This window comes from Periplaneta americana, chromosome 5, assembly GCF_040183065.1.
Source record: "Periplaneta americana isolate PAMFEO1 chromosome 5, P.americana_PAMFEO1_priV1, whole genome shotgun sequence".
Classification (NCBI taxonomy): Eukaryota; Metazoa; Arthropoda; class Insecta; order Blattodea; family Blattidae; genus Periplaneta; species Periplaneta americana.
In genome coordinates this window covers 80,678,071-80,698,516 of record NC_091121.1, presented here as the reverse complement: position 1 = coordinate 80,698,516, position 20,446 = coordinate 80,678,071, and the positions used below count along the sequence as shown (strand labels likewise).

The 20,446-nt window shown below is 38.1% G+C and overlaps 1 protein-coding gene across 11 annotated transcripts in view; it reads left to right on the top strand.

The window, feature by feature from the left end:
* Positions 1-19,871, top strand: part of LOC138699868 (uncharacterized) — a 42,681-nt gene extending 22,810 nt beyond the window's left edge. For 7 of the 11 annotated variants that reach the window (XM_069826064.1, XM_069826063.1, XM_069826061.1 and 4 more), the window contains 2 exons: positions 4,229-4,333; positions 7,019-12,321. In XM_069826064.1, coding sequence (XP_069682165.1) covers positions 7,554-8,867 — 1,314 coding nt within the window. In that variant the 5' untranslated portion in view covers positions 4,229-4,333; positions 7,019-7,553 and the 3' untranslated portion in view covers positions 8,868-12,321. Of the gene's footprint in view, positions 1-4,228; positions 4,334-7,018; positions 12,322-15,188 lie in introns of those variants that run through there. The other 4 variants (XR_011332105.1, XR_011332103.1, XR_011332104.1 and 1 more) reach the window with 2 other exon arrangements.
* The last annotated feature ends 575 nt before the right edge of the window (positions 19,872-20,446 follow it).

The window sequence follows — 20,446 nt, the reverse complement described above, 5'->3', positions numbered from 1 at the left end:
ATGTGGCTGCATTGTAACTTCATTAACCCTGATATACAATGTTAAGAATCTGTACACAAACAGTGAATTCACATTTAACGAAAATGAAGTTATTCGTGTAACTATTCTTCAGTTCTGAAATGTTTTCTTAGTATCACATGACAGTACAAATAAACATTAACCACACACAGTTTATTTTCACTGTGAAATCTCTCATTTGCAAGACCCGGATTTGAACGACATATCTCTTGTTTGGTATTTTGCAGATAGCACTCAATTATTTTCAAATTCTTATCATGCCACTATCATGCAAAAAAAAGTGTATAACGTTTCTCTCATTTTTTTCAGTTTTGCATAACTATTTTATTATTAACTTTTAAACTTGCAATTCACTTTCAATGTTCGTTGCATAGCAATTGAAGGGTACACGGGAAAAACGAACAATATCACAATTCCTTTAAGGCTGATGTCGTTATCTAATTCATTGTATTACTACTAACTTTAATGTTATTTTTACCAAAAGTGGTAAAGGAGAATTAAAACCACGGATACACTCATCATTTCCTTCATTTCAAGTAGAAACACCAATAAATTTTGCAGTTATATACTGAAATAGATCATTGTCTCACCTTTAATGGAAATGTGACATTATTCGTTTTTCCCGTGTACCCTTCAATTATGAAAAGGATAAACTTATCACCAGAAGGAATAGCAAAAGGTATACTATTAAAAACACTCCCTAATATCTCACCACAGCAGTATGAAAACAAACACATACGAAGCACTAAAAGTTTGTACTGTACCTATTTCAAAATACAGTTACACGTTTCTACAAATATAACTGAATTAGTTTATAGAGTCTAAACTTATTCTGCTAAAATTAAATTACAAAGATGCACGCCATATTGATTTTTCTGCAATCTACAGAACAGTATTGGAAAAAATCCAACTGCTAAATTAGTGAATACTCATACTGCGAAATGTTATCAAAGACATAAAAAGTGAGGTTAATTCACTTGAAAATATTTTACTGTTGTGTAATTTAATAAATAATGCTGTTCACTTTATAGAGCAGGTGTGCTCAAAATTGTAAAAGCTCCGATTACACGGATGATGCACTGCATAACACAGACAGTGTACAGACTGGGCTCCGCAACTACATTGCAACACCGCCTGTGGCATTGCTCTCATAGCTCTCATACTCTTACAAATACGGATAATAAACTGAATTTGAAAAAGGAAAGAATATACACTGTGTACTATTCAGTTATTACATTGTGTATTATATTTAATATAGTTATGATATTATTATATCAGAGATAATGTTATTTTCATATTCCACCATACATTGCGATCTGTTCAACATGTGGATTCTTTTCTGCAAGTAATCGGAAATCTATTTCCAACAAATTTACTGCAGTGCGCAGCTGACTCAAAAGATGCTCATCTGTTAATCGGGATCTATGTTTGGATTTAGCAACTTTCATTCTCTAAAATAATTCTTCGTACACGTATGTCGAGGCAAAGGTAGCTAACATAGTGATAGAGAATATGCTAATCTTGGGATATTTAGTTTTGTTAGTTTTTTAATACTTCTATGCTTGTCAAGTCATATTCTGCATTTAGTTCTGAATTCTACGTTACTTTGTAAATCAATTAACTCGTCCTGGAACTGCACTCTCACGGATTGTACTAAATTTACTATGAAAGGATTAACAAAAAGATTATTATCACTTTCCATGCGTCTAAAATCACTAAATCTATGTTCTGTGAATTCAAATTTGAATTGTTCCAGTACAGAGATATAATTAACTATATTTTGTTCAGGCACCATACATCTCTTTACAAGGGTTTTAGTGCCTTAGCTAATTCCCAACATACTACATAACTTGCTCCTAAACATAGACTCTAAATTGTTCGACTCTCTTCAATGTTTGGCCTTTCATTAAGTGCTTTCAATTCTTGAAACTGTAATGCCTCTGAAAAATTATTTTATCATAACATGTATTTTTGTTGGAATAAAATCACCACATCAACAACAATAATAATAATAATAATAATAATAATTGTAATAGACCTAACAACAGTAGGTAATAACAATGCTGCTGCTATTAATAATAGCGTTGGTATATGAATACATATTACAGAAAACAGCTTCCCTGTCACTTCGGCATGTTCTGGATGGCAGAGCGCATAATGTCATTTTATGTTGCTCAGTAGTATTCCTGACAATACCTTACAACATAGTAAACACTTTACCGAACGCAAAACAATTAATAGTCTTCCTCCCACACTGTACGGAATGGCCATTTGCTTACAGAACGTTTTGACTCTGTCATTGTCCCGCACTGTTCGTATGTTACTAAGTACTTGAACTGCCTTCCGCAGTCATCCGTCGAGCTTCGAACGAGAAACAGCACGCTCTACATTCGAAGGTTGTGATTACAGAACATAATCGGGAGTCAGAGAATGAGCATACCTGTTATAGAGTAAAGATATCCCATGATACCAGTATTGGACATTGTATGGAGGCATGGAGGTAAAGTTCACGTTTTCTCCTTGCATGAGAAAGAATTGATGTGGTCAGTATCATGCTCTGGCCACATTTTGACCACAGAAAGAATTGGTACTCAAGTGGCTGAGTGGTTAGCTTCTCTGCCTTTCACAGTAATGACCTGGGTTCGATTTCCATCTCGGGGATATAGACCTACTGTTTCCCTTCACCATTGTCATGATTTCACTAACACTCAACAATCACCCTTTATTCTATGAGGTACTGAGCCAGGCCTACAGAACAAATACAAAATTGCTAGAAAAATACGTTGTACGTTTGTATTTGTTGTTGTTTAGTCCACTGTCCGAAGACAGGTCTGAACCTCACAAGTGATACCAACAAGGCACTACTTATGAGGAAACTAGGTCAGGAGATAATGGGGTAGGGTGACCAGTTCCTTTCCCCATATATTATATTTAATAAATACAATTGCCACCAGCATAGCTCAGTCAGCTGAGGTGCTTGCTTGCTAATCCAAAGTTGGGTTCAGGCTTGGGTTAATTACCTGGTTGGGTTTTTCCGAGGTTTTCCCCAACCGTAAGGTGAATGTCAGGTAATCTATGGCGAATCCTCGACTTCATCTCGTCAGATACCATCTCACTGTCATCAATCCCAACAACACTAAATAACTAGTACAGCATAGTCAATTAACCAATAAAATAAATGCAATTAATTTGACAGGAGGTGAGTGTGTCCTGGAAGTTATAATAAGAAAAATTCCGCCATCCAATGGACTCGAATCCATGAGCTTCCAGTCTAAAGTCCATTGTTTTATCATATGAACTACTACAGCCCCAAATTTATGGGCTAATTTTTGCAACTTATAAGTTCCTTAAAACTGTTTCAAGGTAATGTCAATTTTGATCATTTTTAAGTTATCAAAATCCGGGCCTTGCTTATTAGAGAGAAAAGCTGCATTTTTTTTTTTAACAAAAGCTAGACTCTTTGTTTCTACTTTACAGCGCACTGGTTTTTCATCTGAGTGACAATGCATATGTTTTGTTAAGTCATAACTCTGAACACATCTCCAACCACATTCAGTACACAGATAACGTTTTCCTCCCATGTGGGCCGTCAAATGGTTAATGAGGGTACTACGACGTCCAAAATTGTTGCTGCACACAGTACAATGGTAGGGATGGTAGGGTTTTTCACCTGTGTGACCCTGCATGTGTTTAGTGAGCATATCACCACGACTGAAGCTCCTCCCACACACAGTACATAGATACGGTTTTTCTAGTGTGTGTATCCTCATGTGCTTTCTCAAACAGCTACCAAAACCGAACGACTCTCCACACACAGAACAACAATATGGTTTTTCACCAGTATGAGTCCGTAAGTGGCCTTGAAGCTGATGCTTTAATGTGAAAATTTTCCCACAATCATGACAAAGGAATCGCTTCCTGTCCACTTCTGGTTTAGGCTGTATCTGTAACTCCTCTACTCTGACTTTACTCGAAATGTCTTTCGAAACGTCCTTTATGCAGTTGTCTTCCTGTAAACAAGTTTCATTAGAAGCCTTAGCTTTTTTTAAATCTTTATTTTCAGGTAGCCATCTCTTAGTAGAATTCTTTGCAGAGTTAACTGTTGTGGGCTGTACAGAATTTCCCTTCTGTCGTTTTTGAGATTCTTTTACATCTGAATTCGAATCATGTTTCTGCATCCTTGTAACATTTCTACTATATTTTCTTCCAGGAACATGGATCCTCTTCTTTGTGCCAGTGTTTCCATTTGAGATCGTTCCAGCTGGAAGACTGGACCAAAGACCTTCGGTGCTTTTCAAAAAGCCATCTTCTTCAGGTAATCTGTCACAGAGAAAATCAAGTTAAGTAGGTCTAGAATATAAAGGGTCGTTCACATAAAAGGTTACAAGCCAATATCTCTTAAATGGATCAATAAAACTAAATGCTGATTTTTTTTCAATCTTTATAACAGCAAGAGACCTTTCAAAAAATTACATTGGAAACTTTTCAGTGTTTACTCTTCATGAGGAATTCGGGAGGGAGAGGAGGGTAAGTTTAGAATTTCAAATGAAATTACTATAATTTTTGGAAATTCTGATTTTTCTTTTTTTATTATGTAACTTTCATCCAAAATATTTTCCTCCACAGTACAGTAGAATATTGAGAAGTACAGTATTAGGCATTTGAAATTTCGAAGGCATACTAGGTAAAAGTACGAAAGAAGTAAAAATTTCAGAGATTTCATTTTACGTCACTTCATTAAGTGCTCAAAATAATAGTGGTGGTGGTGGTGGTGGCAGCATCAATAGTAATAATACTTACTTACTTACTGGCTTTTAAGGAACCCGGAGGTTCATTGCCGCCCTCACATAAGCCCGCCATTGGTCCCTATCCTGAGCAAGATTAATCCAGTCTCTACCATCATATCCCACCTCCCTCAAATCCATTTTAATATTATCTTCCCACCTATGTCTCGGCCTCCCCAAAGGTCTTTTTCCCTCCGGCCTCCCAACTAACACTCTATATGCATTTCTGGATTCACTCATACGTGCTACATGTCCTGCCCATCTCAAACATCTGGATTTTATGTTCCTAATTATGTCAGGTGAAGAATACAATGCGTGCAGCTCTGCGTTGTGTAACTTTCTCCATTCTCCTGTAACTTCATCCCTCTTAGCCCCAAATATTTTCCTAAGAACCTTATTCTCAAACACCCTTAATCTCTGTTCCTCTCTCAAAGTGAGAGTCCAAGTTTCACAACCATACAGAACAACCGGTAATATAACTGTTTTATAAATTCTAACTTTCAGATTTTTTGACAGAAGACTAGATGACAAAAGCTTCTCAACCAAATAATAACACGCATTTCCCATATTTATTCTGCGTTTAATTTCCTCCCGAGTGTCATTTATATTTGTTACTGTTGCTCCAAGATATTTGAATTTTTCCACCTCTTCGAAAGATAAATCTCTAATTTTTATAGTTCCATTTCGTACAATATTTTGGTCACGAGACATAATCATATACTTAGTCTTTTCGGGATTTACTTCCAAACCCATTGCTTTACTTGCTTCAACTAGAATTTCCGCGTTTTCCCTAATCGTTTGTGGATTTTCTCCTAACATATTCACGTCATCCGCATAGACAAGAAGCTGATGTAACCCATTCAACTCCAAACCCTGTCTATTATCCTGAACTTTCCTAATGGTCAATAATAATAATAATAATAATAATAATAATAATAATAATAATAATAATAATAATAATAATAATAATAATGACTTACATTAACATCTAAATACTTATTAATAACATTTTATTAAGGTTTTTTCTAACATTTGACAACATACTTGTTCCTTTGTATCTTCTTTGGTTGTAGGTGGTGTAGGCATGACTTTTTGTTTTATGTACCTCATAAAAAATAATCAAGTAAGCAGGCTGGCCATGTGACAGGTCCAGCACTTCCAATTTATATGTAATCTAACTTCTTATTTAACAGTTCATGCATTCATCTTGCAAAATGTGGTGAGGCATCATTCGCTTTTCACGTGACTTAGTTCATACGTCTCTTATTCTTTGTGGCTACAACATTTTGTTTAAGAGCATGTAATATTTAACTAACAACGATTGAGTCATATTACAACTAGGGGCTAGGCAATGTTGCTTAAGCACAAATGACTCCTGTTGTTCCAGGAGGTTAAAAAGCTGCGACCTCCATGAAAAGGGGTATAGTAACGCATTTCTGTTCTTACATTGAGAGATAAGAGTGGTTAACTTTATCATACCATTTAAAATTCTAAAGTAAACCCCCTTGGGGGTGAAGGGGGGCACACTGTGCGGTTTTATTTCGGCACGTCTTTCTTTTCCTTTCTATTTCTTTTACATTTTTCTATCTTTATACTTTTCTCTGTTAGTTTTAATTATTCTAACTCTTCATAGATGACTTGTAGTTTTTCCCTTTCTGATCTAGTTCTTCTTACTTCTCGTAGATGACTTCTTTCCTCTCACCTTTCTGTTTTCCCGTAGTCTATGGTGTTCTTTCTTGTAATCTGTGATGAGTTGAAAACAAGGGCCTAGCCTATGGCTGGCGAGTGATTGGTTGATTCCCTGGGGAGAATTAGTACTTATTGCTGATTGGTTGATACCCTGGGGAGAATTTAGTATTTTTCATTACATTATCCGATTGATTAAGATAGAGACACCATTTGGTATTTCGCCTGTGAAGCGAGTTGTTCGGGCTAGTGGCGTCAGTACGCTAGAGGGATGGCTTGGAGGTAGAACGTGTGTTGTGAAGGGCACGAGCTCCTATGTAGGCTGGGGATCGAACTGGGTTCGATAAGTCTACTAGTAGCTGCGTAGTCCAGCGTGTTGTGGGATCCTGCGAGTGTATCGCAGAAAATATTCGTGTGGAGTTTAGCGGAGAGTTTTGTGATGTACTAATTATCTTGAACTGCATTCATTTTTCTGTCTGACTAGCGTGCAGTCAACTCTGGTTAAATACCGGTCGGTATTTTTATTTCAGGTTATTGTTTCTCTAGCTGTGATATAACTAAAAGTCTACCACAAACTACAAGGAGTTCAGTGAGATGGTTTTGGTTTACGTTTTACTTAGTTATTGCAGCAGAACGAATTTGACGAGTATGAAATTCACAATGAAGGCACCCATTGTGTGACGTTTGAGGGTGGCCAATTTGAGTGTAACAGCTATGTGTGGGCTGAGTGTTGGTTACATCAAGGTTGTATGACAAGATGGATGCCAGCGAGGGGGAGTACCTGCCTGTGTAAGGTAATTAGCTGGATTTGATTAACATTATTCTGTGAAGAAGATATTTTCTGTGCTACGAATTTATTTTGTTGTTTATTCTAAATAAATGGTTGTGTTTAACATAGGGAGTGTGTGTTGTTACTTAACTACCTCGACACATAGATTACCATCCTGATAATAACGTTTCATGGCAGGGTTATTTGGTATTATTAAGATATTTATCTTTTATTTTATTAACAAAGAAGACCAACCAGACCCAGCGACGGTTCAGTGTTAGCAGAGTTGCGTGTTTATGATCGGCGTTTGGAATCTCAAAGCCGAGGTACTTGGGATTGTGCTGTTTTGTTGTTTTTTGTGTTTCAAGATGGATGCTGGAATGGTGGAGTGGCGCGCCCTCTGTAAAGATGAGTTGCTATATGAGCTGAGAGCACGTCGTGCGGAGGTTGACTCGAACGCGGATGTCACCACTCTCCTAGCCAAAGCTAGGGAACCAGGGTTCATTTCCCAGCAGACTCCGCGGAAATACCCCCAGTACTGTATCGCTAGTGAACTTTTCAAATGTGTAGAAATCGTGGAGTCCTTTTCGGAATTTCTGGAGGAGTTGAGGGTCGATTTTCAGAAGGATCGTTTTAGAAGAATATGGAACAGGATGATTCACTGGGAATTACGACTGAAAGATATACTCGAGGTTAAGTTGGAAGTTGTAGATAGGGAAAAGTTCGAGAAGGAAATGCAGAGAATGGGGATAGTGAAAATGGAACTAACGAATTTGAAAAAGAGTAGGAGCCAGGAGACCACGAGAGAGCAGAAACAGGGTTCAGGGGTGGCCAATGAAGCTCAAGTCCTTGTGAAAGTTTCCAATCTCGACAGGAAGAAGGACTACCTTAGCTTGATTTTTTCTAACATGCCTAATCCTTTTGAATCCGTTCTGAAGAAAGGGATGGTTTTCTCCGTTAGTAGTATACAGGCAGTCATGCATTTTCTAAGGGTGTTAGTGCAGTTTAAGGGTATATGTAGAGCTTTTCATTTGGATGAGGCCTCGCTATTACATCTGATGTTCCCTTTTGCTAATGGAGTGTTAACTAACAGAGTATTGGCGGCCATTGAAGACGAAAAAACCTTGCTGAACGAGTTCATTCCTGACAAGACTCGTCGTCTTCTGTTCGGCGAGTATTTCTACCGTAAACAAGGTGACAGTGAGACACTACTTGAATACGTGGAAGAGTTAAAAGTCATCGAAAAGGTTTTTGTAGCTGGGTTGGCGGAAAGTCAGATAGTGGACGCTGCGTTGTCAGGGGCGTGCGATCCCGAGGTCAGGGCTCAGTACCTAAGTGCCAACCAGCCGCAGATCTTCCTTCAGCTTGACGCGTTATGTGTGCGGAATCAGGCGATACTAGATAGTGGTGCCCTCGCAGGAACCACCCCGACTAGATCCGTCGTTTTGGGACAGGGCAATAGGTGTTTTGTTTGTAACAAAGCAGGGCATTTTGCCCGTGAATGTAATCGACGGGGTCACGTGGAGCAAAATCAGAGAAAGAGTGAAGAAGTTGTTCGGGTTGTGTCTCGTGAGATAAGTACCCCCTCGCGGTCAGTGCCCCGTTGCTAGGGCTCAGTTAGGTGGAGAGTAGTGGAGATGTTGTTGGACACAGGCAGTGTCGTTTCTTTGGTTAGTTTAGAATTAGCGTGGAAGAAGGGATGGGAGATTATCCCCGGGAACATGGTGTTGTTCTCGGCTACTTCCCAGTCTCTTTCGGTCAGTGGTCGTGTCAGTTTGAAAGTTAAGGTTGGAGAGGTAGTTGGCGAATTTAGTTTCTGGGTTGTCGAAGGTTTGGTTAACCCCGCCATCTTTGGCGCTGATTTCATGGCAGAGACGGGGCTTATTGTAGACATCCCACAGGAGGAATTTTATTTTAAACATGCTTCGGAGATCAAATTCCACTTTGCTAATCGATGTAAGGCACCTAAATTGCTTCCAGTTGGGGCATTGGTGGACCGTGTTGCTCATAGGGATGAAGGGGAAAGTCAGGAAGTAGATTCGAGTTCCTTGGGGAAAGATCGGGTCTGCGTTGGTCAGCCGGAACTGAGTGGTTCTCCGATTGTACTTCCGGAGTTGAGTGAAGTTCCCTTGTCGTTTTCAGGAGTTACAAAGTCTCTACACTACGATCCAGATCCCGGAGTCAGTTTGGAACGTTTTCGGGAGGAACAGGATAGGATAACTTGCGAGTTGGGAAAAGATATAACTTGTTATACCGCTAAAAGTTACCGGGAACCGAAGCCAGGGGTTACCAGGGGATTTGTAGCCGCTGTGTCAGTTCCCCGTTTAAAGTTGGGTTTTGTGGCGCCCAAGAAGACTTTCTCCGCGCCCACGATTCTCTGCTTAAGGAAGTGCGGGGTGCGTGGCACCAACCACATGGTCAGGGGTTTTTCCCCATGAATGTAACACCTGTGTGGCGCTGGGTCAGAATACCGCCACTGCAGCCCATGCATGAAGTAAGAGTCTTCTAAAATGGGCACCTTTTCCCCCTAAGGGAATGTAAAAGGGGAAAAGGTTAGGTTAGGTTAAGTTATGTGAGTGTGGTCTGGTCAGTTTAGCCGTCCCAGGGTTTTGCATTGTGACGGACTTCGAAACGACACTGCAGACGGATTTTGGAAGTGACGTCAGAGAGGTTGCGTGAGTGAGGTCTGGTCAGTTTGGCCGTACCAGGTTTTTCATTGTGACGGACGGCCAAACGACACTGCAGACGGAATTTTGTGTTCAGATCAGAACTGGTTCGGGTTTCTGATAACTCTGTTATTACAGAGCTGTATGCCTAAATGTCTCATTTGAGCATTTAGTGAGCTAAGGGTTGTTTTAATAGTAAGGTACAGTGCACCAAACGGTGGTATTTACTAAAACTACCCAGTAAAAGTTTGTACTAGAGTGTATCATGAGTGGACGGTGTGATGAGTACTGTGTACTAACCTGGTTTTGTCACGAAGGAGTGTGTTACCTTTTATATTCATGAACGGGCAGTGGACACATATATGATTGTGCATATCATCAAGAGGAAGTGATAAAATGGCTGAAAAGACTATTATACCAGAAATGGTCATATGTGAAGCAAGTTATAGACATCACTTAAAAGTTTGTATTATTCACGTGTTTTCCTTCGTTTCAAGTTTATCTTATTCGCTTTGACATTGTTGTATTATTAAGTATTTCTATGTTTTTGAGTTCTATATTGTTACGTGTGTTTTTAGTTCTAGGTTGTATCATCACAGCTCGAGCTAGTTATTTTGGGGGTCGTTTATTCGCAAAATTTATCTTTTCCTTTTTCTCTTCTCTCTTTATATGTTTTATCTTCTTCTCTTTCGTGTCCTCTATCCTTTGTAGCTTACTTTCCTTCTAATTTATTTTCTCTACTTGTTTCTCTTCTTCCTTTCTGTCACTTTAAGATGTTGCTGTTTATGTTTGGCTTTGTTGCATTGATCACGTTTGTGGTGGATATATTTACTGATTGCGCCAAAGGTGGAAGTGTGCTGTGACTATAACCCAGAGGTCTGTGGATCGAAGGAATTTAGTTGGTTGGGGTGACTGCGAAGGACTGCAGTCATTCTGAAGGGCCAAGTGGGTTGAGGGGGAGCACGGTGGGGATACTGCCTCTACCCGTGGACACTCGGTGCCTAAACGATTTATGTTCGACCATCTGGATGGGTTGCAGCAGTGGCGTCAGTGCTGGTTGTGCACTTGGAAGATACAGTACCTAGTGGCTTGTGATGGGACATAGCTGGGGATGAGTTCCCTTTTTGGTAGCCTACTTGTCCACACAGCGTCTTTGGACCTGGAGTTGGCGCTGTTCAGGAACTGCGCCAGTTTTGGGAGGGGGGGGGAGTCTGTGCTGTTTTATTTCGGCACGTCTTTCTTTTCCTTTCTATTTCTTTTACATTTTTCTATCTTTATACTTTTCTCTGTTAGTTTTAATTATTCTAACTCTTCATAGATGGCTTGTAGTTTTTTCCTTTCTGATCTAATTCTTCTTACTTCTCGTAGATGACTTCTTTCCTCTCACCTTTCTGTTTTCCCGTAGTCTATGGTGTTCTTTCTTGTAATCTGTGATGAGTTGAAAACAAGGGCCTAGCCTATGGCTGGCGAGTGATTGGTTGATTCCCTGAGGAGAATTTAGTATTTTTCATTACGTTATTCGATTGATTAAGATAGAGATGCCGTTTGGTATTTCGCCTGTGAAGCGAGTTGTTCGGGCTAGTGGCATCAGTACGCTAGAGGGATGGCTTGGAGGTAGAACATGTGTTGTGAAGGGCACGAGCTCCTATGTAGGCCGGGGATCGAACTGGGTTCGATAAGTCTACTAGTAGCTGCGTAGTCCAACGTGTTGTGGGAACCTGCAAGTGTATCGCAGAGGCTGCAGCAGTGGCGTCAGTACGCTAGAGGGATGGCTTGGAGGTAGAACGTGTGTTGTGAAGGGCACGAGCTCCTATGTAGGCTGGGGATCGAACTGGGTTCGATAAGTCTACTAGTACCTGCGTAGTCCAACATGTTGTGGGATCCTGCGAGTGTATCGCAGAAGATATTCGTGTGGAGTATAGCGGAGAGTTTTGTGATGTACTAATTATCTTGAACTGCATTCATTTTTCTGTCTGACTAGCGTGCAGTCAACTCTGGTTAAATACCGGTCGGTATTTTTATTTCAGGTTATTGTTTCTCTAGCTGTGATATAACTAAAAGTCTACCACAAACTACAAGGAGTTCAGTGAGATGGTTTTGGTTTACGTTTTACTTAGTTATTGCAGCAGAACGAATTTGACGAGTATGAAATTCACAATGAAGGCACCCATTGTTGTGTGACGTTTGAGGGGTGGCCAATTTGAGTGTAACGGCTATGTGTGTGCTGAGTGTTGGTTACGTCAAGATTGTATGACAAGATGGATGCCAGCGAGGGGGAGTACCTGCCTATGTAAGGTAATTAGCTGGATTTGATTAACATTACTCTGTGAAGAAGATATTTTCTGTGCTACGAATTTATTTTGTTGTTTATTCTAAATAAATGGTTGTGTTTAACATAGGAAGTGTGTGTTGTTACTTAACTACCTCGACACGTAGATTACCATCCTGATAATAACGTTTCATGGCAGGGTTATTTGGTATTATTAAGATATTTATCTTTTATTTTATTAACAAAGAAGACCAACCAGACCCAGCGACGGTTCAACACTACTGAAAAATTGTGGATGGAATTTCTCACAGATCCTCTTCCTGTTACGAAGCATTTAGTTTTATTGATCCATTTAAGAGATACTGACTCGTAACACTTTATGTGAGCTACTCTGTATGCACATTATAATGCACCTCATCATACCAACGAGACACTCCTATGTGCATTCCATAGGATACACGGAGATATAATTTCCATGCTTGACCTCAGCATTAAGAGGTAATATAGTCAGTATATTGCTTTGATCACCATTTATATTTTGGAAAGATCTGGTATTCAATCAGGCATTGAACACCAGAACCATTCTGGAAGTTATGACGAAATTAAATGCTTCCTTCACCTGGGCTTTAACCAGGTTCTTCCAGTCTATATTGAATCTACCTTCGTCTTCAATTGAAGAGAGAGAGAAAAGGAATCATATTTGTTGAAACCATTAAATGACTACATTTACTTGCCTCCAGTTCTGTTGTCAAGTCATTCAAGCAGATTTCAGCATTACTAATGACCTCAACATGTATTATTTCATTTCCTCCGCTTTTTTACTCTTGAAGACAAAGTTAGATTCAAACTTTAAAACATCGTGCTTTCCATATATCGTCACTGCACTTCCAAAATCCGCTATGTGTTTTTAAAACGATTTTGTAGGAGAAAGAAAAAAGCATCGTCACTCTTAATTTTCTTGATTTTCAAAGCTACTTTCAGTATAACTTCAATAAATGCAAGAAAAATGATTAAATTATACCGCAAATAGGTTTGAAAATCAAGGAAATTAAAAGTGACATTTGCTTTTCTCTTTCTCTTGCAAATTATTAAAAAAAAACACAACGGATTTTGAAGGCACAGTGATGATATAATTAGTAATGTGTGGTTGATGGTCAGCTGAATTTCAGTACCTAGTACAGAATGAGTAGTATTTCAATTCATACGGTGAAAAGTACATAAAAATTAATTTTAAAAGTCACAATAAAATGTGAAGTACCGGTACAATATTTACAGTCTATTCAGTTAAATACTTTAACAATTCAGGAGAAATGTGAAATTAAGTGCCGTAGAAGTCTACACCTGTGCTAGATATAAAATTCTGTTTGACAAGCCGACAAAAAGAATATACGAGGAGGTTTAATTGTGATGTGTATAAGAAGTTTGTGTGGTTGAAAGGCTGTGATATTAAAAATGCGCTATTCTGTTTTCCATGTCTTTTGTTTGGTAGCGATTCTAACTGGACTCAGAAACGAAAAGATTAATAAACATGTAAATTCGGCGAAACAGATAAGTAACACCTTGAACTTGGCTGGGTTGAGAAGAGTGAATATTTAGGAGAGTTAAAGTTCAACTCATAAACAAGCTGTTGAACATAACAACAACAGCGTGAGAAAAAACAAAGAAGTGTTGTCTAGAAATTATTGACTGTATCAAGTTTTGTGGAACCAACGAGTTAACATTATGAGGGCATAATGAAAAGATAGGGTCTGACAATCAAGGAATATTCCTCAATTTGGTGAAATATACAAGTGAAATAGATTCGATGTTCAAGTCCATTTGGAGACCTCTTCGCCATTTATAGGCCTGTAAAATGAGCTATTGGAATGTATATTGGACGTATTCAGAGAGGAAATTTTAGCAGAGATTGAGGAAGCCGAATTTGTCTCTGTTCTTGCTGACGATATCACAGGTATATCTGGAAATTTATGATTGTGGTTGTAGTTCGGTATTGTAACAAAGAAGAAAAAGCTGTGGAGAGTTTCTGGGGTTTCTTTAACACAACCGAACAAGATGCAAATGCAATATCAGAGCTAGAAACAATTTTAAAACAAAGAAAGATAAGCTTATTGGACAGAGCTACGATGAAGCAGCTATGATGAGTGGTGTATTAAATGCAGCACAAGCAAAAGTTAGAGATTTTTACAAATATCCATATTTTGTGCATTGCTATGCCCATTGGTTGAATCTCATAATGGAAAGAGCCGCTAAACAAAATACAAAGGCTCGCAGCGAAAACTGTGAAAATGAAAACTCTAGCAAGCGTCATAAGGTCAAAGGGAATCAGACAAGGGTTGTGGCAGCCAAGGAGTGTGTGACTTCATTATCACACAAGCTAACACTCGATTGCAATTCATAGATCATCTTATAGTACCTTCTCTTCTGTGTCAAGAAAAATTTTAATGCTACAAAAGATCATTTCCTGAAAATAACCTAAATGTATATATGAAGCTTTTTCCAATGTCTGATAAAGACAAACTAAAAAACCGGACCTCACTGTGTTGTATCAGAGACAAAAATTCAGAAATATCAGTGATGCAGTCAAGCTCTTGCAGTTTTTTCTATCTGAGAATTTGCAGGCCTCATTTTCAGAAGTTGTGAAACTATTACGCATAGCTATCACCATACCAATGACAACTTCCAAACCAGAACGTTGCTTTTCTTATTTGAAAAGAGTAAAATCCTATCTTAGAAATATGATGAGAGACGAGAGACTGATTGCATTAGCCATGTTGTCCATTGAAAAGACTATGTTAAACGACATCTCAGACTTTAATAAGAAGGTGATTCAAAAGTTTGCAACCTACAAGACAAGGCACATGGAACTAATCTTTAAATAAGGCAAGTTGCATGATTTATAATGTATGCAGCCCCTCTGAATTCAATACCCACGAGTCACCACTGTTATTAATTATATTGTTTTAAATTTTCATTATTTCTTATACTTCCATTTGCAGATGGTGTCCAGATGGTAACTCTCTGAAACAGTCAACATATCACATGAAGGGCCTGATGCACTGGTTCTAGTGGATGAAAAAGATGGTACTTTATAACTTTTTAAAGTATATCTTCCATTTGTAGCATTTCTCTGTTATGTATAATAAAAATTATTTCTGAACCATAGAAATTCTAATTACAATACGTAACAAAAAATTGTTTATGTTCATTTCTTAGTGTTTATTGGATGAATTCGACTGCTGAACACGAATATACCATTAGTTTCTTCCAAATGTCGATACTTTTTTAAATAAACAACTATTATGGTTTTTAATAATTTGCTAATACAGAGTTGGGCAGATAAAACTGGCCCGCCTCATTTCATTTGATTTCAAATTATGTTGTCTATCTTTTATTCCGCATGTTTACTTACATTGTTGCTTGTTACATGCTATAACTTACAAATGATTTATAAACTGTTCTGTTTGTTGTTGCAATGTAAAGAGTTGTTTTGTGAATAAGAATAGTTCTTTCAAATCAAATGAGATGAGACGGGCCGGTTTTATCTGCCCAACCCTGTAATTTTGAATTTTCCGCTCTTTTGTGATAATCTTAGTAGTTCAAAGCGATTATCAGTAGATGGCAATGGCGTTTTTCATTAGTAACATCAGTGTACATCGACATCTTTAATTGTCATATCTATGTATATCAATATTTTGCACAAAACATCTTCCTGTTGTTTGTGAAATTCTAAATTGCAACTACTGCAGTTCAGTGATTATGGAAACGATTGATTCTTGTTTTTTAGTGAAATATGTCAGTATCCAGACGTTGTAAATTGCCTGCAGACTCATTTTGTTATGTTTGTGGACATTATATCGCGGACATTATATCGCATCTAAAAAAGTGAAACATAAAATTGTGTTTGGGACAAAGTTCTGTATCGCTTACCAAGCTTATTTCAGTGTAACGGTTGGAGACCAAACTGTTGGATGGACTTCTCATGTGTCTTGCGATAGCTGTAGGTCTACCTTAGAGAGTTGGCTACATGGAAAAAGAAAATCTATGGCTTTTGCAGTTACTCGAATATGGAGAGAGCCAACCAACCATCACGACAACTGTTACTTTTGTATGGTTGACATTACACATTATAAAAGTACCAAGAACAGAGCACATTCCATATCCTAGCATACAGTCATCTATTGCTCCAGTACCGCACTCTGAGGAGTTGCCAATTCCATCGCCACCACAACAGAATGTATCTGAAGATGAAGATGTACAAAATCCTAGTGATGACAGTGATATCTGCAATAATGACGAAAGCCAAACAAATAAACCACAGTTCTTCACTCAACAAAAATTGGACGACCTTATAAGGGAGTTGGAACTAACCAAATCAAAGGCCGAACTCCTTGCATCCTGTCTTAAGGAACATAACTTGATTGCTAAAGGATACAAAATAAACAAAATATAGAGTAAGACATAAGGATTTTGACTGCTTCTATGAAATATCTGAAAATCTATGTCTTTGTAGCAATGTTAATGCTCTTTTTCAATATAGGCTATCCAGATTCCTCATAAATCAGACCAGTGGCGTCTTTTTATAGACAGCTCAAGCAGTAGTCTTAAAGTTGTCCTACTACACAATGGGAACAAATTTCCTTCCATTCCAGTGGCTCATTTTGGACAGCTGAAAGAAACGTATGAAAATGTCAAGCTGCTCTTGGAAAAATTCAACTATGGAAGCCACAAGTGGGATATTAGTGATGATTTTAAAATGTTGGGGTTTCTTCTTGGGCTTCAAGGTGTCTACACCAAATATTCCTGCTTCCTCTGCCTATAGGACAGCAGGGCAGACGGTCAGCATTACACCAGGAAACACTGGACAAAAGGAAAAGAATTGAAGCCAGGCACACACATTGTAATAAATGAACCTCTAGTGTCTACAGAGAAGATTCTGTTACCCTCACTGCATATCAAACTTGGACTAATCAAACAATTTATCAAAGGTTTGAACAGTAACTCTGAGGCTCTAGCTCTCATCAGACAAATGTTCCCCAAGTTATCTGAAGCAAAAATATAAGGTGGAATTTTTACCGGGCCACAGATTCGAGTGATGTTACAGTCTAAAGAACTTGTAGATGTTATGACTCTTGACGAATGCAATGCTTTTGAAGTGTTTAGAATGGTAGTGCAATGGTTTTTTGACAACAAAAGAAGTGACAATTACAAGAAACTGATTGAGAATTTGATGCAGAATTACCGTGTGCTAGGGTGCAGAATGTCAGTCAAAATGCATTATTTGTTTTCTCATATTAATTTCTTTAGACCAAATTTAGGAAATGTAAGCGAGGAACATGGGGAACAGTTTCACCAGGACATTCAGCTTATGGAAAGAAGGTATCAGGGTCGTTGAGATTGTGCAATGATGGGAGACTATATATGGAGCATCGTATGTGCAGAGGAGTCAACAGAACATAAAAGGAGAAGCCGTTCTCGTGTACATTTCTGAATGATGGTATTGTTGTTTTCCTTTTTTCAGTGTTATTCAGTATTATTTGAACTTGTGTGAACCACTATAGAATGTATTGTATATTAGATTTCACTTTATTTCTCTAGTTATATAAAGTAAACATGTAATTTTGGTTGTTTTTAAGAATATTGAAGAATGGATTATTACATCCAAAATATCGACATTGGGAAAAAAAACCACCCATATATTCATAATCAACATCACCAAATTAAGCAATAAACACCAAAAAAATAAGATAAACAAAAAGTTGCTCAAATTTTGTTACGCAGTGTTAATTGTGAAGATTGTTTCACTCAGTGTGACATCTGGAAAAAGGGACTAAAAAGTGAAGATTCCATGTATGAACAATCTAAGCATTTTTTACTAAGTTCATTCTTTCTCCTTCACTTACACACTGCAGACAATGATCGTGAAGCAATTGAAAGGAATGGTGGAAGGCCATGGAATTCTGTTCTGTCTTTACTCAGACCTTTGATCCACATCACAATAACACCTTTCCAAGGTTACTTTGATTTCTGGGAATAAAAATAAGTCGCATGGTGCTAAGATTATCGAATTACAATAGATGAGACACACATTTTTTTTGTGCTGATCAGAAACTTCCTAGTAATGAAAGCCCTATGACTTAGTATGTAGTCAGGCAATAGGAACAAACTGTTTTCTTCTTGACATTTACACTGTAAACAAGGGAATCTCTGAAACAAACACTTCAAAATTTCCAGATAATAGTAACTGTTTGGTCACTGGTCACAAGCATTTTGTGCACAACTCCCTTGCTGTCATACAAAATAACTTACAGACTTGTTTATGTTTTATACAGCGGAACCTCGATACAACATATTACTATGATCTACCAAAGTTGTTGTTGTTGTTTTCTAATGCCAGGCGTTTGACAATAAAGTCATTTGACCTCTTGCACGCCAATATTTTTCAAAGATATTATCATGGCCAGCCACTGAAGCACAGATTTTGAGGTGTTAAATGGCAAGTTGTAGCCGATTTAAGTGAACACCATATTTTAACGTTTTGGTGGCTACTTCATTCACACACAACCCCCAGAATGTCTGGAGGATCACACCTGCTGTTGGTCGATGGGTCCATTGGACCTAGCTGGGAGATCTTGTTGATCACTAGCTTTCCCTCCTTAAGCCACTGGAGGACGATTTTAGTGCCATAGCAGGTCAGCACTAGGAACAGAAAAGTAGAAAGAGGAGGAAGGAAAGGGAAATGAACCCCTAGGCCTCGAATGCTCTAATGCCGTCAGGGTCGAAGAAAATAAGAGCTCAGTCAGAGGACTGGATAGGAAAGGGTAAAGAGGGAATTAGGTATTGAATAGAGGAAAATTATACCAAATTCAGTCATTAACTCATCAAGCTGACCAGTGCTAATTGATGAGTAGCCCCTTCCTTTAGTTCAGCTTGTAAAATTATGCTTACTAACAGCTGCACCATGGGAAGGTAGGGATGGGACGTTGGGTATTTGTCCAGGTTGGTTTCTTAAAGCCTTCAATGGGAAGGATTATATAGAATATAGCCTATTATTTCTGTTGAGAATTTAACCAGTAAATTTATTCTGATGAAAGAGCTAAGTACATATGGAGTTTCAGTGCAGTAATTCTGCATTTCCATATGGTGAAAAATTGGTAGAATGGAAAAAAATTCTCTCTGGCACCGAGACTCGAATTCGGGTTTCCAGCTTTATGTGCTGGTGCTTTATCCACTAAGCCACAGAGAGAAGAGAGAATTTTTCTCTGTTCTACCGATTCTTCACCATCTCAACACAACAGTTTTCTGGGGACTAGAAAAATTGTATTATGTTGTATTGAAGGATTATAAAATTTTTCCCAAATTTTCTGTTGTGAAAGAGAGAGTATAGTAGAAATAACTATGAAACATTACATATTGTGAAATAACATTTACTCACAATTTGATTACCAGCACTCTGTTTGATTTTTCTTCTACACCTACCACTTTAATGAAAGTAATCCCATGTCTGTCTTTAAAATGTTGTAGCCAACTGTTGTTTGCTTTGAAGTTTGAATCACATTGACAGAATTAACTGCTTTTGACATACAATAGGGCCTGTATGACACTTCTGCCTGGCTAAACAGTAAAATTTATGTTCTTTCTTTGTTTCATTCTTGGTTTATGACACGCACGCACACACACACACACACACACACACACAGACCTATAGTTCTTCTCACACATTTCCTTCTCAAATGGTGTCAGTTTATGATGACCTTCAGCGTAGCACTTTTAAGAACAATCTCTCTTTGGATTCATATTCACCTCTGGTAGATGACAGCACCAGTTGATGTCTTGTAACACTAGTCCCGTGTTTCAGTTGCCGCACTGTGTGATCTAGTACTTAAAACATTTGGACGAAATTTTTTTTTTACCAAAAAGGCAAATATATTTGTTTAATATTCTGTCCTAAATTTAGCCTTGATCTGTCATTTTTGAAGGTCTGAGAGCCATTTTTAAAATGCTATGCGCAGGTCTTTTAAACTGTCACACCCAGTAAAAATTGTGTTTTCTCAAAACTACGTTTGTGATCAGTAGAAGGTCCCTAGGGGCTTCTATTTGCTCTGATTTATATGAAACTTTTCAGCATACTCCAATGGGTACCGTACACAAAGTTGTGCATGAAATCAGCTCTTCAGTGTAAACTTTTCATGATATAGATTTTTAACTTTAAAAAGTCAAAGAATATTATTGAGTAAAAATTATGATTTCTATTAAC